The following is a 27,950-nucleotide window of genomic DNA, read 5'->3' as shown; positions in this document are numbered from 1 at the left end:
AGTTAAGTCAACACTTCTTTTTAATTTTCCAAACAGCTTGGAACACTGGGTAAAAGTTATTTTAGGAATTAATTTATTGCACGGTAATATTTGTTTATGTGATTTTATAATTCATTTATATATTTCTGTTGTTGGTGGTGCAGTTGTATGTAGTAGTTATTTATTTATGTTTCTTTAAAATAAAGTTATTTTCTACTATAGTTGAATTCTAGAAGAAGCTAACTTTATGATTAACTTTATAACTTTATAACTAACTTTATGAGTATGTTAGTTTAAAAGCGAATTTCAAGAATCTGCTTTCAAACCAAGTATCAAACATAATTCGGCAACAACATTGGATTGAAAAACATCCAACTTTGAATGAATCAACAAGTAAACATTTTGATCAGGTTTCAAAAACTAAAAAATCTCCTTACATTATTTATTCATTACCAAAAGCTAAACCAGTCCTTTTAGAAGAGCAGATTTTTATTAAAGTTCACATTACTTTTGTTTGGACAGCAATATAGTAATATGTTAGCGATACTAAAACAGCAATATAAGCAACAAGTAAGACGAAATGTCAAAATATTTAACATGCAATTTTTCTTTTAAAAATACTATAAAAAAGTGTCTACTTTTTGAAAAAAATAATTGGAATATAAAGTTTATGTTGAATTATAGGAGACCGGGCCAAGGTGACAACTATTTTCGTTGCCGAGCAATCTCTTTTTAAGGACAGTAAAATTAATTTTTCATGAGCACGTTAGAGTAGTTCATTGTGGTACTAAATATGTTACTATTTATTTATTTGAAAAACATCATGGTTAGCAGTTTTTGCTGCAGCAAAGACATGTTTGTTAAACATAAATGGATTATAAGGCTCGATTCCACATTCTTTAAACTAATTAACGGAATTTTCAACGGTAGCTGCTTTGAAGTAAGCGGTGCTCAAACGCTCACTAATAATTTTGTCTGTGATAGTTTGTCTTGGAACATAAAGTTGTCGCATGCTTGGTTATAATAGGTCTTTAAATGGAGTAAAAAATGACTCATTATTTTTGATTCATAAACATGTGATATGAAAAAGTTGAAATCTACAGTTGCTTTATTAAAACTTATTGTTTTGGCAATCAATGTTGCTTCTGGTTTCCGTACACTAAGTTTTTGTTTCTTTATAAAATTAGCCACCCAATCTTTTACCGCTATTTTTGTATCCTTGTAAAACTAATGAAAAATACCATATTCCTTAAAGTCAAAATCAGTCTTATACATTGCTTCTTTTTTAGGCCAAAAATATTTTTTCCATAGCTGTTAAGTAGGATTTTTTAATCTTCTTGCTGTGCAGCATTGAAGGCTTCTCAAAACCTTTCGCCATAAACTGGGATCGCCTTAAAGAAAAATGAGCATTCTAAGAAAAAAGTTTAAGAAGTTTAAGAGGTTTTACATATTTGAATTCAGATTTAATAACATTATTTGAACCAAAAGTTTAAGTCAATTAATCATTAGTTTCAAATTAATATATTTCTTAAACCCTGTTAAAAGTTAAATTATTTATCCTCAAATTTTTATTTTTTTTCAAGCGGTGACAAAATATAGTTTCAGGTTTGTTAAACATATTTGCAGCACTCAAGCAGCTTACAAGTCCTTCTTTTACATTAACTTGAGCAGAGACTCATATCTTGAGGATTTTTTCTTATAGTGTCTAACCATATCTAAAATTTAATTATTTATATCATTAATAAACAATTATAACATTTATAATTTTTAATTAATTAAAAACATATTCTCTTAAACTAAATAAATAAAACGTTCATTAGTTTACTTTTGTGTTTGGTATAGCGTATTTGTATTGTGTTTATAATTGAGAAAATCAAATTCTATTCTCTTATTTTATTTATTGCTAACTGAACTCTTACATAAAATAAACTCTTAAATAGAATTTTTTAGATTATCTTTAATTAATCGTAATTGAGTCTTCTTTGTGTTAATTGCACTCCTTTTTAAATTATTAATTCTTATTTAAGCCAGCGCAACAGCATTAACAGCACAACATCATCAACAGCACAACAGCATCAACAGCACAACAGCACAACAGCACAACAGCACAACAGCATCAACAGCATCAACAGCACAACAGCATCAACAGCACAACAGCATCAACAGCACAACAGCATCAACAGCACAACAGCATCAACAGCACAACAGCATCAACAGCACAACAGCATCAACAGCACAACAGCATCAATAGCACAAAAGCATCAACAGCATCAACAGCACAACAGCATCAACAGCATCAACAGCATCAACAGCATCAACAGCACAACAGCATCAACAGCACAACAGCATCAACAGCACAACAGCATCAACAGCATCAACAGCATCAACAGCATCAACAGCACCAACAGCACCAACAGCATCAACAGCACAACAGCACAACAGCATCAACAGCACAAAAGCATCAACAGCATAAGGAGTATAATGACGAGCTCATCATTTTGCCCCATTCATCTTTTCCCAGACTGCCTGTTTAAAAATATTTGTTTTCATTGCCATAAAGGAAGACAGTTAATTGAAATTTGTTCATGGTAGTATGTAGTATTTAAACTAAGTTATTTATAAATAAGAGAAACGAAATATCTTATCTGTAGTAGAGCTTATTTACACATGCTTGGCAAAAACTTGGCAGTGGTGTTTCTAGTGCTTTACATCTATTACAAAAATGGCGATTTAAGCGTCTTCATACTATTGTTTAACGAACGGCTAATAGGAGAGCCAGTACTGTTCTGTTGAATCTCCCACTTAGTAGACATTTAAGAAATTCTTCGTCTTGCCCTGCTCTTCATTTGGCTCCGGTCTCCTTAGATTGATTTTATAGAGTTTTAATAATGTATTTATTTACACATATCTTTTAAGTTATGAAACCTAATACTTGATCTAAGTGCTTACCAAAAGTTTTCAGATTTATTAGTTTATAATCGTTTACATGAAACTATTTTTACAACTTATATTTATGGTGCTTTATTTAAATTTATGTTATTCCGTCATTTTATTTGTTAAAATTTTTTTATAATGTATATTATATGTCTTACTAATAATAATTGCATTGAAAGTAATCATAATGTTTCCAAGTGGGCAGGCGACATCGATCCAACGTTGGATTTATGTTGGGTTATGTTGGACGACATTGACCAACTAAATCTAGCGTTGTAATAATGTTGGTTACGCTAACGTTTTTTTTATCAGAATTACAACTTTGTGGTAACTTTAGTTACACTAACGTTTTTTTTATCAGAATTACAACTTTGTGGTAACTTTAGTTACGCTAACGTTTTTTTTATCAGAATTACAACTTTGTGGTAACTTTAGTTACGCTAACGTTATTTTTTATCAGAATTACAACTTTGTGGTAACTTTAGTTACGCTAACGTTATTTTTTATCAGAATTACAACTTTGTGGTAACTTTAGTTACACTAACATTTTTTTTATCAGAATTACAACGTTGTGGTAACTTTAGTTACGCTAACGTTATTTTTCATTAGAGTTAAAACGTTGGCTGCACTAACGTAATTTTTTATTAGAGTTACTACGTCATAATAACTTTACTTACATTAATTTTAATGAGTATTTCAGATTTTTATTGAGAGGATTTTGCATATATTATGAAGAATTAAAGAAATTAATAAATAATTGTAACTCAATAGTTAGTAGTGATTTTTACTTCAACTCTATCAACACTTTTAATTCCTAAAGTTTTTTCTAACGAATACATGTTATTGAGTAATATACATTAATAATGAATAATAATACAATAATAATGAATAAAGATATATTAATAATAACATTCTCTAGTATAAAACCCACAAGTAATTAAGAAAGAACTTTCTGGTATTAATTGTTTAGGTATTATAAAGCCGCATAAAATTTAAATTAATATTAAATAATATTAAATTGCACATTCTAACATCTGGTGCAATATCTGTCCGCTTTCTCTATGGTATCTTTTTAACTCGACTTCTTCTGACTTTCACTCAATGATCCTTCGTTCTTCTTAAAGCCAATTACTCTTTGTCTGTGAAGCTTTAGTGAGCTGAACTCGTCTTTGCTGGCCTTGGTATGTGGCCTTTATGTGGCAATTAGCCGGAGGAGGATAAACCACAAAACCAAAGTAGCATAATATTTATAATAAAGTTTTCAATTTTGATGCCTTTCAATAGGATTGTTGTATTCAAAAAAGGTATCAATAACTCTACTATTTATTGTTGGCTTTGTAATTTGATTTTTGTTCCAACTATTATTATGTCCAAAAATGTACAAAATTTCATCATGTTTAGAAGGTATTAACAGAACATCTAAAGTTCTAATTATTTTTTTTAGAGGGTATTGCTAGAACATTTAAAATTCCAGCACATACTAATTGGATCATTATTTCAATTATCGTGTGTTACAACGCTTCCTCATTATTATAATTTATATAAACAGGAGCAAGAGTTATATGTTACAATTCAAATATGTAAACCAAATCCAATTACAGAAATCCTAAAACCTGAATTTTTTTTTTCTTAGAAGTTAAACTAATATTGCTGGATCTTCTAACAGGAATCGAAACCCAAGTATGATAATTTCAGTGTATTTATTTATTTGCCAATAAGAAAAATAATTTACAATTGTTATTTAAAAAAATAAATACTAACATGACTGGTTATAAAAGATGAAAAACTTAGTCTTATCACTAAGCACCCAAAAAATGCATCCTTAGACATATACAATGATGTAATAATATACAAAAATTATAGTACACAACTTTCAATTCATTTATTAATACATGGAGTTATTCAAGAACTGGTTTGTAGATTAAAATTATATATACATATACATATACATACATATATATATATATATATATATATATATATATATATATATATATATATATATATATATATATATATATATATATATATATATATATATATATATATATATATATATATATATATATATATATATTTATATATATATATATATATATATATATTATTTGTATATTTATATATATATATTTATATAAATTAGTAAAAAACACTTATCTAACTTTTATCTTCTACTTTAAGTTTCACCATTGCTGGATCATCAGGAAGAGTTCCTGAACTCTTCCTGATGATCCACTTCTTCCAGCAATGGTGAAACTTAAAGTAGAAGATAAAAGTTAGATAAGTGTTTTTTACTAATTTATTATTGCTCTGTTCTTTAAGAACATTGAGCACTCTATTTGTAAATTACACTAACATAATTTACATATATATATATATATATATATATATATATATATATATATATATATATATATATATATATATATATATATATATATATATATATATATATATATATATATATATATATATATATATATATATATATATATATATATATATATATATATGTATATATATATATATATATACACACACACACAGATATATATATATATATATATATATATATATATATATATATATATATATATATATATATATATATGTATATATGTATATACTTTTTTTTAATCATTTTTGTGTTTTATTTATAGTTTAGAATAGTAATGTTTCTTTGAGCGCTTAAAAATTGAATCAAATAGTCGTTTATAAATTTTATAATTAGCAAATTATAATTAGAATTTAGCAAACGAAAGAAAAAGCAAGAGGATGAAAAAATTATTGAATTTTTGCCAAAAATTAGTTCATATTTCACCAGACCACAACACAAAAATCAAGTTTTGCCCATTCAAAAATCTCTAACATGGGCAGTTGATGATGCAGCAGTAGCCCTTAAGGATCCAAGGGTTTAAAAGTATTGTTGTTTTGATTACTTTAGTAACTTCTGGGAATGCCTTGTTGTAAAAATTCAGAAATTCAGTTAGAAAGATATTCACTTTATTAGCGTTGGGATTTATTTGTAGGACACATTATAGAAGGTTATGATTATGATATTACTTTTGGTGGTTTAACTGGTGTAATTTTATTACGTGATACATAATATGTCGTAGCTCACTTTATCATTACTACACTTTATCATTAAGTTACTTTAGATTTTATCATTATTTTATCATTACACCTGAAGAAATTTTTTTTCTATTTCTTCAGGTGGTTGGATAGCTCAGTTGGTTAGAGCGTCGAAACGAAAAAGTTAAAAGTCGGACTGTTGTACGAAATAGGTTTAAATCCTGCCACCGCCAACTCAGCACTTAAATAGTACTTTTGTCCGCAAAAAATGTTGGTCAATAACAAAAGCTACTTTGGATTAGAGACGTGGTGGAACCTGAAAAGTAGGTACGAATTTCCAGAAGAGGGGCCCGGTGAAGTACTTTTAACGAGAGACAAATAAGCAATCAAGGAAAATTATATTTATACTAAAATAAGTTTTTTATGGATACAAAATATTACGTAACTCATTTGTATCAGCAATTTCTTATTATGTCTGAATGGGTCAAATTCCACATTTTTTCATGTTCCACTGAGAAGAGAACACAATCCAGAACATGCTCTGATGTCAACCGATTTGCTAGACGAGTTTCGACAAGTTTTAGTTTGCTGAAAACTCTCTCACGCTCTGCTGAATTTTTTGGAATTGTACTAAATATCTAGTATCGAATTTTATGTTGAAGATTATGTTAGATGCTGTATTCCACAGAGTGGAATACAGCATCTAACATAATCTTCTTCAATAAAAAGTCATATTCTTCAATAAAAGTGTGAAGAAAATTTATCCACAATAACTGCAGTTGTTGAATCCGCTACAGTATAAAACACTTCTGCCAGCCACTGATCTTTAGCCTGAGTAAGTTTCTCATCTTATGTTTCATCGAAGTCTAGTCGTTTCTTTCTGCGAGTCCTATTCTCAACAAATTATTGTTGTTCAAGCTGAGCTTCAGTTGCAATTTTAACAGCAAATAAAATAGCATTTTAACCAGCACTTTCCATTGATACTTGAAGCAGCTGATCTGTAGCATTTTATAAGGCACTAAAACGACACTTTGGGTAGTAGCCAGTTCAATAGACTGATTCACATCCTCAAGAAGAGATTTGCACTTCTTAAAAATATCATTTCGTTTCCTTGTGTTTTCGTATTTCGTATTTCGACTCCTCGAGTTTCGTAAGTCTTTAATTTCTGCACATCACCAGGCTTGTTTTCTGTTCCAAAAAAGTAAACAGAAGCAACAGAAGATTTTGCTCAAGCTTTCATAACCAGATTTGTTCCATGAGATCCACAATAAATATTTTTTACCATGGGAGAACACTGCTTCAAATGTGTTGAAACTCCTTTGTTTATTCCTTGCACATTGCTTGCACCATCAAAAGACATACCTACACACTTTTAAATATTTACGTTAATTGATTTGATTTCATCTTTAATTTTTTCACTTATTCCTTCACCAGTAGTTGTTCGAGTTTTAACCATTGAAATCAGATGTTTCTTTACAACGGCCTCTTATGCAGCAAGCATAGCAGAACGTAATACAATAGAACTTTGCTCAAAGAAGTAATATCATTGGTGCCATCGGCTGATGGTGAAAAGAATGCTGAGTTATTTACCTCATCTGAAATATTCTTCTTGACTATCTGTGTCATAGTTTGAATTAGCTTGTTTTGTGTATAATTAGAAAGTTCTGTAATTCTAGCATCTCTTCCAGAAGACTGTTTTTGAGTACTGCGAACATTTGAAAGTTTTTCATTCAGCAGCTCATTATACTGACTGAGTAAATTTAATAAATTTAGAAACTTACCCTCGCCACATTGAAAGACTTCAATTTTTTCAGAGTCATTGTAAAAGTTCCTAATTTTTTTTTTTTTTTTTTAAAACATCTTCGCTTCCAACAAGGCTGCAAGCAGCCACTAATTAAAGTTGGAAGTTACTGTAAGAGAAAAGATGAAGATTGTAGAGCAAGATAACGATTGACGGACGATTTAAAAGATTGCAAATTATATGAATCAGGAAAGCAAGATGAAGGAAGCGATTTCCAAAGAGCTGATGTTCGAGGAAAAAAACTAGACGAATAAGCGTTTTTGGAGCACTTAGGAGCAGTCACAGAAAAAGGATGACACTTAATTGAATGACGAGTAACACGAGAATGAATTATAGTAGATAGCACAAGAGACACTAGCTCTTTAGAGCAGTGCCCATTATAGTATTTGTAGAAAAGAGAAAGAGAAGCAACATTACGATGATGTGATAATGGTTGGAGGTTGGCTGCAAGAGCAGGTCCAACTATGTTTACAATGCGTTTTTGCACCTTGTCTAAAAGAGAAAGGGCATCATTAGAAGATCCGCCCCAGATATGGCAACAGTATTCCACACAAGGCCGGATTTGAGATTTATAGAGATAGAGAATAGAATCCAGAGTAAGAAAGTGGCGAGCTCGATAAAGAGATGCAACCTTTGCAGATGCTAATTTTGCAACCGATTTGATATATGGTTTCCAAGAAAGATTGGAAGTAAGAGTTAATCCTAGAAGATGAAGAGTAGATGACTCAACGAGTACATCACCGTTCATAAATATAGAAAGATCTAAATTATTGCGATAATGGTTGGCTGAAAAAAATTGAGTTTTATCTAAATTAAAGTTCACCAGCCACTGTGAGCCCCATGCTGTAGCAGAAGTGAGATCCTTTTCAAGCTCAAATGCCCCCTCCAAGCCATCAGAGGGTGTTGGTTTCTTATCACGACAAGAATAAATGGTAGTATCATCAGCAAACAATGCCACCTTAGATGTGAGAATATCTAGAAGATCGTTATTGTAAATTAAAAAGAGTATAGGGCCGAGAATAGAACCTTGAGGAACCCCTGAAGTTACAGAATAAGAAGAAGAGTGTTGTCCATCAAGGACAACTTTTATGCTACGATTGGAAAGGAAGGACTCAATGATCTTAAAGATGTTGCCGGATACACCATAAGAAGAAAACTTATGGAGAAGACCAGCATGCCAAACTTTATCAAACGCTTTTGAAATGTCAAGAGCGATGGCCTTAACCTCTCCACCTTCATCTAATGCACGATAAAACCTGTCAGTTATTACTGTTAGCAAATCAGCTGTAGAACGAGAAGATCGAAATCCATATTGATGGTCAGAAAGTAAGTTTTTAGATTCAAGATGAGAAATTAAGTGTTTGTTAATTAAAGATTCAAAAACCTTGCTTATGATAGGAAGAAGACTTATGGGGCGGTTATTAGACGAATCAGATCGCTCCCCAGAATTTTTGAAGATAGGGATAACAGATGCGGCTTTCCAGCAGGCTGGAAAACAAGACTCTGATAAGCACTTGTTGAATAGTTTTGAGAGTATAGACAACAGCTCCGGAGAACACTTCTGCAAGACAATAACAGGTATGTTGTCTGGGCCACAAGCTATAGAAGAGTCTAAGCAGGAAATCACTTTAGATACAGATGCTGGAGTGATATGAATGTCAAGCAATGGATCAACCTGCTTGTTGGCAATATCAGGTAGAACGCAATTAGTGGAATCAAGAGATGATATTGATGAAAAGTTTTTAGCAAACAGTTCGGCTTTGTCTTTAGGTGAGGTGACGAAGTCTGAACCATACAAGAGAGGTGGAATTATAGATTTGCCCTTATTATTGATATTATTAAAGATTCTCCAGAAGTCACGAGAGCCTAATTTTTGAGATGAGATACGAAATTTCATGACCTGAGAATAGCGGGTTTTGGCGTTAGATAAAACCTTTTTACAGTTGTTTCTAGCAGTAATAAACAGACGTCTGTTTTCTGGAGAATTGTTTTGCTGATAAATATGGAAGTAATGGTTTCGATTGGCAATCGCAGCAGCACAGTGTGAGGAAAACCATGGAGGAGAGTGAGACTTGACCTGTAATCGTCGAGAGGGAATAAAAGATTCCATGCCAGCCTGAATCCACGAAGTTATGTAAGAAGCACATTTGTCGACAGGAAGTTGAAAGATTTCTACCCAAGGGCCATCACGAAGAAAATCACGGAAAGAATCCCAGTCAGCTTTACTATAGTTGTAAGAGGTTCGATAATAGGGGGATTCAGGTGATGAAGAAGAATGAGATATTAGTTTTAAAGAGATCAAACTGTGATCAGAAGCACCTAAGGGTGAATGTGGAGAAACTGAGCACTGACTAGGATCAGAAACAAGACATAAGTCGAGTAGAGAAGGTAAATGATTAGGGTTGTCAGGATAGCGAGTTGGAAAGTTGACTATTTGAGTTAGGGATTGAGAAAGGCAAAAGTTGTGGGCTTTAATGCCTGCAGAGTCACTGACACTAGAGCCAAGCCATTCAGAGTGGTGAGCATTAAAGTCACCGACAACAACTATATTAGCTGATGGATAAAGAGAGAGGGCTTGGTCAATATGATCAGAAATAACATCAAAAAGAGTGCAGTCTTGAGATGAAGGAGAGCGATATAGAACAAAGAGAAAGGCAATAGAGTGAAGTGGTGCTAAACGAAAGCACATGAAAGAATAGTCTGTGGATTCAAACCTAGTTTCACGACAAACAGGTGAATTCTTACGAATGTAAATGCCCAGGCCAAGCATGTGACTATTGGAGTCTTTACGAATCAGAGGAAGATAACCATCAACACTAAGATCACAAGATCAGACAGCTTGTGATCTTAGTCAACTTAGTCTCACAAAGAGCAAGTAGGTCTGGTGAACTTTGCAAGAGATAAGACTCAACAGAAGAAAAGTTACTTCGAAGACCACGAATATTAGTGAATGATAGGTTTAGAGAACTTGGTGATGATGATGGTTTTTTGTGTTTTATAGTTTTTGGTACTTTATTCATTTTTAAATTAGATTGAAGAACTTGACTCAAAGCATAGATAGTACTCAGAACACCGTTTAATAGCCCAAGCAATTGCCTCATTACTACTAATAAACCCTAAGCCGTAACAAAGGGCTCCAAATGTGGCCTCCGCAATGCACACCAAAAGTACAAACAGGGACACCATCCATGCGCAACATGGCACTGTTAATACTTTGATATTTTTCAGCTGTTGATGGAATCAGCCTCTCTGAGAGCTACCACAGAGTTCGGGAAACCTGATTACCAGGCGGCCTCAGAACCATAAAACTGAGTTTTAGAGCTGTACCCTCATAAGGAGATAATAGAATGAGTTGCCTAGTCATAAAAACAGTGACACAAGCAAACCCATGCATTGAGTCAAGAAGATCCAGCATTCAACATCCTAAACTGGAAACAATGTATTAAAAATACATCTGCGCCAGCCTAATAGATGAAGAAGGGGTGCGAGGCTGGTCAACAGATAAAATCTGTTTACCCCTTAAGCCTTTGCCTAGGAGACCTTCTACAAGACAGTAGCTGGGTGCATTTAATATCTGCCCAAGATGAGTATTTTTATCGAGACACCATCTCTAGCCTTTACTCAACCAAGAGCCCCAAGGCAGGGGGTGTTTTAAATCGGAGTTGGCATCTCCTAGCCTTTGCCTAAAAAGGCGTATCCTACAAGGCAGCAGGACATGAAGCAGATTGTACTGGGTTACATGTTATTTTCCATTCTGGTTGTTATGTTAATTTCCACGTAAAGAAATACTCTCTGCGATCAAATACCAAATAACATCAATAACTCGTATTAGGTATTGATGTAGCTTTCCCGCTTCCTTACGTTTTTTGTTCAGATGTCTCATGGTTTCAATATTTAATGTTTTATCAATTGTGGAGTCTGATATTGCATGAATCATAGCTTCAGCAGCATTTCAATGGTTTATCCCGGTGCAATGCTTTGTTATGATGTGACTTAAGTTTAACCAATTACACAGGTCAACAGAAAAAAAAAATTTTCTGGTTCCGAGCAAACAATTTGTTTTTTGGATTGCATTTCACATTTTGATTTCAAATATGCAACTCATTTTTTACCATCACGTCAAGTTGTAAAGATGTTTGGGTTCAAATCTTTAGTATTTGGGGTAAAGTCCCTAATATTGTCAAAAAAAAAGTTGTTCAAAAGAATGTCAACCTGGGTCTCAAAAGAAGCGTATTTTCTTTCATAGAGATTTTAAAGATGTTATATGTTTGTAATAAAAATAAGTATTTTTTGTATTATTGCAGAAAAACATTTAGTTAAAATTTTTTTAATAGTCTTTAGCATTTTTTCAAATAATTTTTTTGCCATAAAATTTTAAGAAAAATTTTTTATGTTTTCTAAAATCTCTATGAAAACACGCTTCTTTTAAGACCCAGGTTGACATACTTTTAAACAATTTTTTTTTTGACAATATTAGGGACTTTACCCCAAATATTAAAGATCTGAACCCAAATATCTCTACAACTTGACGTGATGGTAAAAAATGAGTTGCATATTTGAAATCAAAATGTCAAATGCAATCCAAAAATTTTTTGTTGACCTGTGTTATCAAACCCATCACGTAAAGAATTTGTGTCCTCTCTTGATCCAACGCATAAACAAACAAAAATAGAGAGTAAGTTAGCCATGAACCTTTATGCACAACTTCAATGTCATTAACTCTAACTGATTCAGTGTAATACTTAAATAACCTTGAATGCTTTGTTTGCTGATTTGGCCCTAATACATTAAATTGCTTTTTATTAGGCATCTTTGCAGTTTTCAGCCCTAGAAATTTAGCGGATTTATTTTCATTGACATTTACAACGTTTTCTAGTTGCTTCTAAATAATCTTTTTTGCTAGAGTTAAGTCCACCGCTGCAGTTACAGGCACTTCATAGTTACCCATTTCCATAGGAACTCTCTCAGTTTCAGTAATGTTTCGGTTTCTGAATGTGTCTGAATATTGCAGTTCTGCTCCTTTATCTGCTGCAGCTTTGACATCTTGATTATTGTCTGTTTATTGTACAGGTGATTGGTCACTAATCTCTGTTATTGGCTCTGTTTTAATAATAGTCTTACTTGTGATATTTACAATGGGTGTTGATGTTAATTCTACAGTTTTTGTTGCTGTAAATGATGTCCCAGCTTTTCTCTGTATTTGTGGCACTTGCACTGACGCGAGACCTGCCATTAACTTTAATTGTTGTTGATCATTACCAGCTGCTTTCAATTCATGTTGTCTTTTTTTGCATTCTTTTCAGCACCAGATTTGTATTTCCATGTTGATTCTTTCTTTTTTTGTTCCTTCATTTCACCTGAAACATAAATAAATTTAAAATTAAACTATTCCTATGATAGAAACCAGGGAATTGGTTTCTTTCGTTTGAGTTATAACTACCATCGGTCCATGGAATTTATACATTGTAGTACTATTTATAAATTCCATGGACCAATAGGGAGTGGGCTGGAGCATATTGAGAAGCAGTGAATGAAAGTAATAACAAAAATTCACAACATTATTTATCAAACATATATTAACCATCGATGCATTGATAAATAATGCAAAGCAAATGAATTCATGCATTTTATATATTTATTGTTTTCAACATAACAATTTTCTCTTTTTTCTGTTGATGGGAGGGTTAATTTTAGATAAAGAGGAGACATTGTTTAATCTTTCATCACTACAATGCTTGTTTTCGGTATTCTTTTCGTTTAGCAATACTTCTGCCTCTACCTTCTTCTGTTACAGCCGCCATTACCTTAACATGCCGTTCTCTTCGTTTTTTTAGCCTAGGTGCTCTTTTTTCAGCTGATTCATTTGCTCAAAATTTCCGTTCTCTTTCTCGAGGAAGACAAGCTAATCGATCATTTTCAGATTCCAGCTTTCTTCTTTATATTTCTACGTTGATATGATATTTATTTTTTTTACTTATTTACTTTAAAAACTTTAATTATTATTTTTAATTACTATTTATAAGTAAAGTATTAAAGCATAACTTACTTTTTTACAGTATAAAATCTATCAATTTCAGGTCAACAACGTTTTTTGTTATTATTATTCAACATTGATTTTATTTATTTACGTTAAACAAAGATTGTTGGTTTTTTTTTGTTTAAATTACTTTTCTTAACGATTTCTTTTATTTACCTTAAACTAAAGTTAAGTGTATTTCTTTTATTATTATCGCTGACCGCTGATGTGAAAGCAAGTTAAATAAAATGTTGTAAAAAATGCCCTGATAGAAACTTATGGAACTAAAATAAACTTTTTCTGTTTGAGGATTGGGGGCCCAGTACAAGTCCTCGTACCCTCGTACTGGGCCACCACGTCCCTGGTTTGGATTAGCCTTAATGACTATTTGTGGCTGTTGCTATGCTAAGCAATCAATATCTTTGGATAAAACATGGCATAAAAAAATATAGCATGAAAGTTCAAATGAAATAAAATAAAAATTATCAAAATGTCTAATAGATGTATCGTTTATGAAAGGTGTTTTAATTATTTTTTTCCGTTTATTTTGGCCATCCGCTGTATTATCAGCGGCATTTTTAAGATAAGATAAAAATCGGAAAGATATCAGAAATGTCAGATTTAAATATTTTTATCTTTATAAACTCATTTGTAATATTTTGATTTAAAGATGTTGCACTTTCTCTTGCTACTCGTATTGGTTTATTGATTAAAGGAATATAACTGTTTTGGAAAATGATGTTAAAAAGTTTTTAATGTTTCTTTTATTGTCATATTCTAACATATCGAGATCAATCGTATGATGCATTAGATATATCTTTATGAGAATTTAAGTTAAAATATCAAAATTCATCCATAGGTTATCCAATTTTTTTTTTATTTCCTTCATTAAAACTAGAATTGATGTGTTTCCAAAAATCTTTTTTTGTATTTTTTTTTTGGGGGGTGGGGGTGGTGGTTTGGTGCCCCAAGAAGACCTAACAGTCTTGTCACGAAGCACCACCGATAGCCATGAGCAAGACTAGGTTTTTTTTAAAGCGAGACGAGACGAGACCAATTATGAAAACAAATTTATTAAAATCCAAGAAAAAAAAAAAAATGTAAACATTGTTTTGACAAATAGACACAAATGATATTTGTCAAATATAAACAACTTTTTCAAATATTAATTCAGAATTTTTTTGCCAAACTTTTCCAACAAGACAATGTTTTCTCTGATTAAGATGATTTTTTCTACTTTTTCTGTGTGTAAGTTGTGTCTGGATGATCGGACGACATTTCCACCTGAGCTAAAAACTTGCTGGAATAGCTAAAATTTGTCTAGCTAATGAAGAGAGTTCTGGCAATGTATTTGAATGCAATTTCCACCAATCAAAAGTCTTTTTTGGCATCAGGGAGATATTCATACTGGCATATTTGAAGTGAAGTCCCTTTAAAGCAGGATTTAAGTAGTTTGCTGCAGCACTCAATAAGTTTCCAGTGTGACAAAGAGGAAATCTTTTCTCAATGCAGCTTTTTAAGTTTTTTGCATACAAGACACTGTAGCCATTTTTTCTATCCGTCTTAATAAATTGATCAATTTTGTCATGGATTAAATAAAGAGAATCGGCGACAGTGTTAATTGTTGGAATAGACTCAGCCGACCACGTTTCTGTAACTTCTTTAAGTGGTGCCGAAATTTCTACTGCTCCATCGATTGATTTCCACTGTGATGCACTGATGGTCTTTGAAGAAAAAATATCTTCATTTGCACATAAGCTGATAATTGCACTCTTTAGATGTAGGACAGAAGCCATGCAATCCAGTTCACTATTCCATCTTGTGTCAACAGACTGGCGTAACTGTCTAAAATTGATTCCTTGAGCGTCTGATTATGATTCATGCAACTCAGCTGCAACTGTTGACTAGTGAGTTAAAGAAGCCAAATCTTTGCATGTTTTCAATGCATCATTCATTCCAGCAGTCATTCCAAATGAGTCTCGAACTGCACATTACAAAATATGATTGTTGCACAAGTATTGGTCAAGGCGCTTTGACAATTTGACTGCAAGTTTTATGTTTCTTGCCTGGTCATTCACGCAGTACATTGGCAAATCAGCAGGCAAATTTAGTTCTTCTAAAAAAGAACCCAGTTTTCCTTCAATTAAGATACCTGTGTGTCTGCCTGAGAACTGTTGGACATGGGGTGTCCAGTGATGTAGTCTCCAATTTTCGTCAATAGCATGAAAAGCCCAAGAGATGTAGCTGTCCTGAGCTCTAGAAGTCCAAAGGTCAGAAGTAAATGCAGCACTTTTTAGATTTGGAGTAATCTCCGTTATTATGCTCTTCATTCCAGCTTGAACTTCTCTTGACCGATTTGAAAGCTTTTTTGAATATGTTGTTCTGTGATGAAGGCTCAGTTTAGGGTTTGCAATGTCAAACAATTTCCTGAAACCTCTTCCTTCGACTGCTGAAAAGAATACCAGATCAGTGAAAAAGTAATCCAGCAGAGTCAAACTGTTTTTGAATGGAATTGTCTTTGTCATATTTGGACTTTGTTTCAAGCATTTCGACCATGGTTCGTTGTTTCTTCTTAGGAGGAAGAAGAGAGTCGTCAGTTTTTTCAGAATACTCAACGTAATCTTGGCTGTGTTTTTTTTCGAGGTGACGATGAAGTCCGCTTGTGTTTCCATCTTTTGTTTTCAAAGACTTTTTGCACGCCTTGCATTTAGCACCGTCACTTGTTTTTTGAAAGAATCTCCAGACTTTGTTTTTTCTTGGTGACATTTTTGATCGTTGAAATGAGGCAAGAATATTTCTTTTCAATATGAACAATATGTGTCAAGTTGAATTCCACTGGTAAACTAATGAGGTTACGTCGAAAGTGCACCATTTTATACAAAAAGTTTTTGTATTTAAAATCTAATTAAAAATATTTAAAATCTAATTAAAATTTTTAAATTAGATTTAAAAAAAAAATCTAACTAAAAAATCTAATTAAAAATCTAATTAAAATCACGGAGTCAAAATATTAATTAAAAAAACAAATTATTAAGCATTTTGTAAATTATAATAATTTTTAATTTGGAAAATAATAAAATATTTAAGACTCGTTCTATTTCTCGCGAGAATTTTTCTCGTTTCTCACGAGAAGTCCCATTTCTCACGAGAAACGAGAACGAGACGAGACCTCGCTCATGGTTAACCACCGATAAGTATTTAACTAGGAAGTTCACGCCTCCTTCTATTTTGATAGTGCAAAATATACCCATTGCTTGTTTCAAACCCGGGTTCTCTTTGCTTCTAACCACTGCGCCACAGCCACTTTTGTTTAGTATCCATACCCATAATAAATTATACCCATCAGGAACAATTGTTTCTGCTCCATTTGCACTTTTTTTATTTAGATCCACCATATTTAATAGTTGTTAGACAGTTCTATTTAATAGCATTTGGTCGATTTGAATCATTATATGAAGTTGGTTTCCAACTTTTTTAATTACACCTTCTTTTTTTGCATCAAAAATATTGATGCAAATGAGACATTTGACTTTTTAATAAAGAATAACGTTATTGTAGGTAAAGTTCATTGTATAAAAAATTTCATTTTTCATACTATTACTTTCGTTTTTCACATCTAAGCATTGTTTTTTTAATTAAAGTTTTTCCAATATCTTGAATGACAAAATCAGAAGAATCATTTTCCTTTGTAAATACTTTTGTTAAATTTAAAGGAATTTCACCCTCTCCAAGCAACCAATGCAAATCAGTTGAAATAATATTCTTTTGTAATACTCGTGCCCTATTGATATTTTTTCTTTTAGTTCCTTTTTAAAACCTAAATAACTCCATATTTTTTTCGAATCCTTAAATATTTTCCAATTATCATCATTTTCTAGTAAAAAAAGTGTAGTCAAACTCTTTTGTGTAAATAAAAATGTCAAATTTGATAATTTGTATTATAAAAGTATCTTCTTTGAAAACAGATAAGTGTAGTACACATTATTTATTTTCAGTTTTTTCTCGTAGCGTTGAGTAGTAAGTGTTTCAATTAGAAAGCGTTTTTTTTATGATTTAAATAAATTAGAAAAGATGTAAAATTTATTTGTAGTTAATTTTATAAAATAAATTTATTTTCTTTAGCGGTTTAGTTAAAAATAAAGGGATGAAATAATTAAGTTTAATGAAATTAATAAATTAAAATTTTAAATTAAAAACAAATAAGAAATAATTAATGTTGTGAATAAATATCTAAAAAAAAATGAGTTTAAACAAAACAAACATCTTAAAGTTAAATAAAAGAAATTTATTGAGGTAAATAAACCAACTAAACAGGAACCTAAGATCAAAAGTATTAGTATTCAAAAACTGCATTTATTCATTTTTCGTAAAAAAATTAAAAAATGATCAAAACATATTGTCAAAGAAGAAAGCCCAGAAGGCTAATATTCTACTTAAAATTACTCTATTTATTAAATTAATATAGAATATATATGTATTTAAACAATTATAGTAGGTATAACTCTAAGTTATTTATTATTCTTTCGATAAAGCTACGAGCGCATAAAAGTTATTATCGGCCGTTATATATACTTGATAAAGCTATGTGATCCACGAAAACCTCTCCATACATTTAAGGAGAGACCTCAAAGGTATAATTTTCAAGAAAAAATAGAAAATATCAGGTTATGGTTAGAGATTATGGTTATCAGATTATGGTTAAGAAAAGATTGAAGAGAAATTTTCGAAACAACTCATATGAGAAAAGATAGGAGTTATTTAATACACTATTATTTAGTGACAATCAGGGTTAGGGCTATGGTTGGCCGGCCGTGGCGCAGTGGTCAGACCGCTTGCTTAGATGCAGGAGATCCAGGTTTGAAATGAACTCTGGACATATTTTCGTGTCACGGTAAGGAAGTAGGCGTTAACTTCCTAGTTAAATGCACTTTCGTGGTGCTCTGTGACAAGACTGTTAGGTCTTCTTGGGGCACCTAAATAACAAAATAAAAAAATAGTAATAATAATAACGTTTCTACTTACTATATTAATTACAATATTAATAATCTTTATAATCCTTGACATTACCGGGAGAGTCAGGGGTAGTTCCCCTGGCGCCCCCGGTGTTGTCGGCCCTGCTTATATTTGATTAAAGAGTAAAACTCAGAGTTATGTTTCAAATTTAATTGTATTGGACACTGCGTACCGAATATATAATAAACAATATATATATAGTATATAAATATATTATATATAGTATATAAATATATATATAGTATATAAATGTATTATATATATATATATATATATATATATATATATATATATATATATATATATATATATATATATATATATATATATATATATATATATATATATATGTATAATGTGCATAGGTATTATGTTTAAAAGACCAGACTTGTCTAGATTTTGTGTAACCTGATGCTTGCTTATAGTTTCACGTGTACAGGTTTATCGTGTTGTATTTTAAATAATCAAAAATGTTTATAATTAAAAACTTTTTAAATTTACGCCCAAACGGAATCGGATTTAATTGAAACGTATTGCCAAATTCCCGCAAATATTTTGCTAACTAAATATTTGGTCAATCTGGGAGAAAGAAAAAAAAAAAAAATATATATTGAGCAATTAAGAGTGAACCATACAAGATAAATCAAGTGAACCATACAAGATAAATCAAGATACAAGATAAATTAGTTCAAGTTTACAAGTACTTGATGCTATTGATTAAAAAAAATATAAAGTTATAAAATATACAAAATTTTGGAATAAAACACATTAAGTGCAACTCCAACGCGTCTTTGAAAATCCATGCAATACTAAATGACAGATGAAATAAACATCTAGAATGATTTCAAGTGATTTCTGATAGAAGATTCTGATGTTTAGCGAAATTTCTTAAATTAGCCCTGCCAATGGTAATTTAAAGTTTCTGCCATGTTATTAAAAAACACTGAACGTTATTTTAAGTTTAACGTATATTCTACTATTGTTATATCTTTCGTGTGCAGAAGACATGTAGTGAGGTTCCATACACGTAAAATGTAATGTTGGTAAAAAATGTCGACAGAGATAAAAATGTTAAAACAGCTAATTTTAAGATCCTAGTAAATAGAAAGAATATAAACTTGAGCAGCAACGGTGACTGAGTCGGCACAGCTGCATACCTTTCAAGCATACATTGATTTAATCCATGGTAAAAAGTTTTACCATGAAAATCCTGATATCCGAAGCTCGATGAGACCTGATATTCGAAGCTCAAAAACAACAAAATAAAATTTGAAAAAAATATTTAAAAAATCAAAATATATTTTAATTTTTAATTTTTGAACCATTAAATCATTAAAAAAAACTCCAAATTAAAAAAAAAAAATGTTTCTATCATAAATGAAAAATTTTTTTGGACTCAAAAGGAATAACGGAGAATGAGACTAAATTCAAATTAAAACTTTTTGTATTTATTTTTTAAATAGGTTAAAACCTGTTCTAAAATACCAACAATCAAATCATAAATCAGTATTATAAAATTTATATTCGAAAATAGACTTAAGATATAACATATAAAAAAGAACAATTAAATACACGTGTCAGGGAATTTCTTATTTACAATATATAACAATTTAGTGTATAACACAAGTTCAAAACATGTGTTTTACCAACACAAGCTGAAAAACATGTGTATCAAATTAAAATTTTCGTAAAAAAAAATTATAAGAAAATAAGCTCTGTATAAAATACGTCTTGATTTATAACCGATTCAATTTAATTCATAAACGATTCGATTTATTTTTCAACCGATTCGATTTGATTCGTAATTAATTCGATTATAAAAAAGAAATAAAAAGTGTGACTATGTAGTCGTGTGAATAACCACGTAAGAATTTAAAATCTACAAGAAAATTTTTTGATTAGCTTCCTTATAGGCCGATAACCAAAACATTGAAAAATTGAGTAAAACCATAAGTTTAAAAAACACTTTACAAAAACCTTATATAACAAATATAAAATAAGTTACAATATTTCATTTATCAAATAATCGAAAAATTGAATATTTCCAGATTTCCATTCAACTGCTGAAATTAATGGATCTAGTAAGAAAGGCTAATGAAAGTCGTCAACGTACACACTTTTGAGGTAACCATTGTGGCTGAGTTTCAAGACGATTAAGTGTTTCGACAAGCTCTGCGTACGTATGTTCGAATTCATTATTTACAATAACTTTGTCAAAATAATGTCCGTACGTTCGACTTATTTCACGAGCTTTTTCTAAAATATTCGGAATTTCTTTATCCTAAAATGATACAATATAGATATAGTGTGTCGTGTAAATATTTAAATATTAAACAACTAACTACAATATACACAATTATCTAATTATATACAAAAAAACAATCACATAAATTTTTAAAATCTAGAAAAAGGTTTTTTTTAAACAAATTTAAGAAAATATGTATTCACTAACTTTTTTAACATCCCATCTAAAGCGTTAGTGTTATCAAATGTATGAAAAATAAAAAAGAGTAAAGCTTTAATAGCTTTACTCTTTTTTACTTAAAAAGGTAGCTGATGGTCTATTACTGAATCATACTTAACAAGAGCGATGGCCTATAACTGAATCTTACTTAACAAGGTAGCCAAGCGACGGCCTTTAACTGATTCTAACTTTTTTATTACTCTAACTCTTTAGAAACTTAACTTCTAAAAAATTTTATTTTCAACTGCCAACTTTGATTTCCTATTTACATCGAATTACTAATTTTTCAACGAGATTTTGATTAACTGAGTTTTTATCCTTAGGTATTTTTCATTCAACTGTACATTTTAATTAACTTAAATAACTATGCCTATTCCAGTATGTATTTTTAATTTAAAATAATAACAAATAAAAGTTGAGAAAGAGCTTTCTTAAAATTGCCTTTCTAAAGCAAAACTCTTCGTCAATTTACGTACACTCTGTTACGCCCATGGAGCTAATTATACAAAAAAACAAAAGTTTAAAATACAGACTTGTTGGTTGAAATGAAAATCGCCTGATATCGGTTAAAAAAATTAAATTACCTGACATTGACTAAATATGAAAATTTTTGAAATCAGTTAAAAATGAAAATGTCAAAAATAGTAAAAATAAGAAAGACTACGATAAATTGAAAACAATATAGAACTCAGTAGAACATTTGAAAATAGTCAATTTTTTGGTAGTTGTTTTTTTTATAGGTCAAATTAGTAGGTTCAAGTTTTTGTACTCAAGCTGACCTACAAAGGTATTTATTAAAGCTGATCTATCAAGGTACTTAATTAAGCTGACCTATCAAGGTACTTATCTAAAAATAAAATTTATATAGTCTTTAATGTTTCTTAAACTTTTTTTTTTACATCTGTAAATTGCGATTTAAATAGTATAAATACATATATAAAAAAAGAAAAAAAAAAGGAACTTTCTAAATATAAATGAAGTTCCTGAAATAAAATCTTATTGATCTCATCACCAGAACCTTTATTTTCAATAATTAATTACTTTTTGTGCCATTGTAAATAGTTAGCACAGAACTAGCTAAAGACTGCAAAAAAAGTAAGAGCTATATTACATTTTTCAAAAGATAAAGTCATGACTTCATGACTGTGTTGTTGTAAGAAAACCACTTCTGTGAAAATGAAAAATAAAAAACAAAATTTCCCTTTGCTTAATTTAGTTTAAAATGAAAAATTATTGGAAAAAGGGTGCTGCAGTCAATGAATTCAAATCTCATCCAAAACAACCAACAGCAATTTACACTTACAAAACCTTAAATACCACTATTAAGCTTGGTGGTGGTAATATATTAGTTTCATGTGTGGAGAAATTATAACATTTTAGGGTGTATTTTTAGAAAAAGTGCTGATTTGAAAATGTTAGAAGAAAAAGAAAAGGACAGAGGAAACGTATAAAATTGTTTTTAAAAAACAGGAAACTATGTATAATAAACTTAAATTTTTATAAAAAATTTTATCCTACTGCAAAATAATGAACCTGCGTATTTCTAATGTTGAAAATTTAAGGTTAATAAAAGTGTTGAAAAGATAAATAAAATAAATAATTTAAAAATAAAGGTGGTCTTAACAAATAAAGGTGGTTAAAGTAAATAAAGTTGGTCATAGTAAATAAAGGTGGTTGAAGTAAATAAAGGTAGTTATTGTAAATAAAAGGTGGTTATAGTAAATAAAGGTGGTCGTAGTAAATATTGATGTAATGGTGTATTATTATTACTTAGAAAAGTTTGTAGAACTTCATTATAAAGTTGCAATAAAACAGGAAATAAAATAATTAAAAACTTATTTATCATAATAAACTGTATTTAATTATGAACACTTGAAATACTGATTGAAATATTTTGGAATTGCTTTTGAAACTTTATTATTTATTTAAAACTTTATTTTCAGTTGATTATTTACAATAATTTTATAATCAACATAAACAAATTAAAATCAACATACTAAACTGTATAAGACAATACAAACAAACAAACATATCACGAGAAAAAAAAAAAAAATAATAATAATTTACATAGTATATAATATAAATGTCAATAAATACAACAAATTGGTTATTTTTTGACGTAAAAAATAAAAATTATTTTTGACAGATTTACAAAAACAAGATTTTCCATACCATTTTAAAATACTTTTTTTGAACATTTTTAGACAATTTATTGACATAGTTTCATTGTCAAGGGAGTTTCATAGCGAGGTTGCTCTATATAAATTACTTTTTATGAACTTATGTTTAGAGACTTATTTTTTACTACAGCGAAGACTTAACGGCAGGGATTTTTTGATAAAAAGATCTAAAATTAATTCTGGATTTAAACCATTTATATATTTAAAAACTTCAGTTTACAAAAACCTTAAATTTCTAAGGTGGATACTTGGGTTATTTTCTATTTTTTAAATTTCTTCTAATGGGAGAACAAATCTTTTATAGACAATGCGAAGTCCTTTTTGATGAAGTTTATTAATTAGGTTATTATTATACTTTGCACAAAACGCCCAATTCAAAGGACAGCATGAAAAATTTGACAGTATAAAAGCATTGAATAAAACAGTAGCTTCTTTTACTGATAAGAAGCGCCTTATTTGTGAAAGAGCAAAGCATTTACTATTCGCTTTTCCACATAGACTTTCAATATGATCATCAAATTTCAAATCCTTATCAATTGTAATCAATTGTAACCCCGAGAAGTTCAACCTTAGAGTAAACAATAATTATTACATTTCCAACCATTAAAAATTGATCATTACAACTTTTTAAGCTAAAAAAACCTGAAATTTGTCTGGTTTTGCAACCATTTTATTCAAAGTAAAACATGAAATCGCATTTGATGTTTCTATTTGAAAACGAGCAATAACACTCTTTAGGTTGATCTTACAAACAGAGAGAGTGTTGTCACCAGCATAGTTGCAGATTTCCGAGTCTCTTATAAATAAGAAAAAATTATTGATAAAAATATTAAAGAAAATTGGTCCCAAATTTGACCTTTGAGGTACACCAGATTCCATATCTAAATATTCAGAAAATGACGATCTTAGTCTTATCCTCTGGTTGCGAGCAGAGAGGTAAGATAATAAGAGTTTGAGGCTACCGTAAGAAAACCTTTTAACTTAGCTATAAGCAAATCATGTGGAATTAAATCATATGGCTTTGATAAATATATAAGCATAGCGCCAACTATACCTCCTTTATCCAAGCATTCTTGCCACTTATTAACTAAAATAAAAAGTGTGTGCTGTGCACTATACCCTCTCCGAAACCCTCACAGTAATTTGTTAAGGACTGGCTCTATAACAACCCCCACTTGCTTGTAAATAGCAATTTCAAACACTTTTGAGAAAACTGGCAAAATACTTATTGGGCAGAGGTTATCAGTAGGGTTGTTTTTTTTAAAATATGGTTTGACTTTAGCTGTTTTTAAGAAGGATGGGAATTTGCCTTAGAATATGCAATTATTTATACAAGAAGTGAGGCTTTCTCTAAAATCCATGACATAAGTTTATAACATAAATGTTGGTTCCACTAGTCTTCTTTTTACTACCTAAATAACTTTTGTTATATCATCGTAAGTAATTTGACAAAATTTAAAATTTTGAGGATACAATTTGGATTTGTTTTTAATGTTTATAATACTGAAATGGTTCTATAATAGCAGATTCAACAGACGTTAAAGGACGATAACTAATCTCACTATTTATAGAAGATGATGCAACGTTTGTGAAATACAAGATGAAAATGTTTGATATTTGAAAGTTAAAGTTTCCCCATATAGATTTAAATAGTTGCAAAAGATAGCGTTGAACTCACTGTCATTACAAAATATCAATTTATTTTTTAATGTTTCAGAAAATATTACATTTGAAAAGTTTTTAAATGACCCGCAAATTAATTTTTTTGGAGGTAACTTGCAGAAGGTATTTTATTATATAAGGTATTATATCTATGCAGAAGATATTTTAGTTTCACCCATAATAACATCATAATAACATAAGCACATCAACAGTTTCATTAATAAAACTAGTTATATCTGTGAACTGATTACAAATAGAATTGATATTGATGAAAGCTAGACTAACATTGTGAAGATCCAAATTTTTATTTAGCTCCAAATTTTCATCTAAATTAGGTCTATGACTAATACTATTAGACATATTTAAATTTTAAATGGAATATTAAAAACTGCAAAATGTCCCAAGAAGATTATGTGATGTCATAACAAAAGATAAGTCATACTTTTATTTTGGAAAGATTGAACACAAGTCAGCTAATACTACCTGGGTTAGCGAATTCTAAAGAACTGATGCTTGAGGAAAAAAACTAGACGAATAAGAGTTTTTATAACACTTAAAAAATAGTAGTAACAGAAAGAGGATGAAACTTAATGGAATGACGAGTAACACCAGAATGGAAGATAGTAGATAGCACAAGAGACTCTAACTTTTTAGAACAGTGTCCATTATAGTATCTGTAGAAAAGAGAAAGAGAAACAACATTACGACAATGTGATAGTGGTTGGAGGTTGGCTGCAAGAGCATGTCCAACTATGTTTACAATGCGTTTTTGCACCTTGTCCAAAAGAGAAAGGGCATCATTAGAAGATCCGCTCCAGATATGGCAACAGTATTCCATACAAGGTCGGATTTGAGATTTATAGAGATAGAGAATAGAATCCGGAGTAAGAAAGTGTCAAGCTCGATAAAGAGATGCAACCTTAGCAGATGCTAATTTTGCAATGGATTTGATATATGGTTTCCAAGAAAGATCGGAAGTAAGAGTTAATCCTAGAAGATGAAAAAACTTTTTGTACTAAGCAGCCTTAGCTTTATCCAATTTTAGGCTATTTGACTTAAAAATCTTGATGACTATACTGACATCAAAAGTAAAAAAAAACACATTAAGCTACTTCTAAATATACCCAAAGAAGACTGTAAACAAAACATTTTTTTATAAACAACACTTGAAATATTACATTCAGAAATCATTCTTTACCTAGAAATACTGCAAAATCAATATTGTACTTCTGCATTTTAAATACACATATGATATACTAAATGATTTACAATTTTAAACATGTTTAACTTTATTTTTTTTCTTTTAAAAAAACATTAATACTTGTTGGACATTAACTATGGTTTGATCGAAAAAAAAAAACCTTATTGTCATTTACCAATTACCTTACATAAACCTTGCAGTACATTTTTCTTTTAGTTTTTTGGATTTTTAATCGAACTTATTTTATTTTAAACATACTTAAAAAATTAGTTAAATGAAAAACAAATTTAAAAACTCCAAGCGAAACTGCTAAGTTTAAAAAATCCTGTATGCAGATGACCAAATAACAATCAGAGAACCATATTCTGAAGGTGATGGTGATGATGATGCTGATGATGATGATGATAATGATGATAGTAACAATGATTATGATGGTGATGATGATAATGATGGTGATGATGATGAGGACGATAAGAGAAATATGATGATGATGATGTTGATGATGATAAGAAAAATCAGAGAACCATATTCTGATGGTGATGATAAAGATAGTAACAATGATTATGATGATGATGATGAGGTGATGATGATGATGATGTTGATGATTACGATAAGAATATATTTGAATATATTCTTATCGTAATCATCTTTTTTTTATATTTTTGAAGCCAAAAATAATAAATATTTACCTCTAGTCGAATATTTGGGTTAAAAGGTTCGCAAGTGTCATCAAACTCTCGCAACCTCTTCAATTGATTTATTGGTGGCAGTGTTATGAAGATAATATAAGGAAGTAAATCGGAGTTCTTTAAAATTGGAAGTGACTTGAAGAAATAATATTGTTAAAAAATATATGAAATAAAGAACACACACAAAAAAAAAAAGAAAAAATTTACAAAATAAAAATACTACTATTCTCTCGACCATTCTGTTCTTTAAAGTTAAAAAAAATTTAAAGACAAAACACAAAGAAAAAAAAAAAAATACACCAAAGTATAAATACCTGGCAGTTCATGCTTAAGATACACGTTTTTCCGTTTTCTAGGACACTACGAACAGCGTTGAAGCTGGTGCCATATTTATAACCAGAATACTGGCCATATTCAATAAATTCAGCAGCATCAATTAGCTTATCAAATGCAGACTTATTAACAAAAATAAAATCCTCTTTATCTATTTCACCACTTTCAGGGACACGGGTGGTATCTACAATTATTTGTAAAATTATAAAAATTTCTTATGTATTAAATTTTTTGTTTTTAAGTTCTATTTACATTATTTAATTTATCAGTCTAATTCTTATATGATAGGCTTGGAATAATAATATTTTTGTAATATATCATCTGCATATGAGGTTTGCTATGATATTAGGACTTTTTGAATTCATCTGCTTGTGATCTGAGTCACTAACAGATGAATTCTTTCAAAACCTTTTTCTATAAAACTCTTTTCTCATCCATCTGCCCATCATAATAGCAACATTAGTATTTTCCATCCCTAAAAACCCTAAAATTTTAGGAAATACTTTAAAAAACTGCTCACTTAAAATTTACTTTGCATTCTAATTAAATATAATAAAGTACTTACAGATAACTAATGATGATGATGTTTGAGGTCTATCTAAACTC

General features: G+C 30.2%; 1 protein-coding gene across 2 annotated transcripts in view; it reads right to left on the bottom strand.

Moving 5' to 3' along the window:
• Positions 1–20,384: 20,384 nt before the first annotated feature.
• Positions 20,385–27,950, bottom strand: part of LOC100209327 (protein PALS1) — a 91,979-nt gene continuing 84,413 nt past the window's right edge. For both annotated transcript variants that reach the window (XM_065804518.1, XM_065804517.1), the window contains 3 exons: positions 27,326–27,528; positions 27,012–27,146; positions 20,385–21,096 (listed from right to left, as the gene is read on the bottom strand). In XM_065804518.1, the coding sequence (XP_065660590.1) occupies positions 20,920–21,096; positions 27,012–27,146; positions 27,326–27,528 (515 nt within the window). In that variant the 3' untranslated portion in view covers positions 20,385–20,919. The remainder of the gene's footprint in view (positions 21,097–27,011; positions 27,147–27,325; positions 27,529–27,950) is intronic.

Source organism: Hydra vulgaris, chromosome 09 (assembly GCF_038396675.1).
Source record: "Hydra vulgaris chromosome 09, alternate assembly HydraT2T_AEP".
Taxonomy (NCBI): domain Eukaryota; kingdom Metazoa; phylum Cnidaria; class Hydrozoa; order Anthoathecata; family Hydridae; genus Hydra; species Hydra vulgaris.
This window is presented reverse-complemented; position numbering and strand designations above follow the sequence as displayed.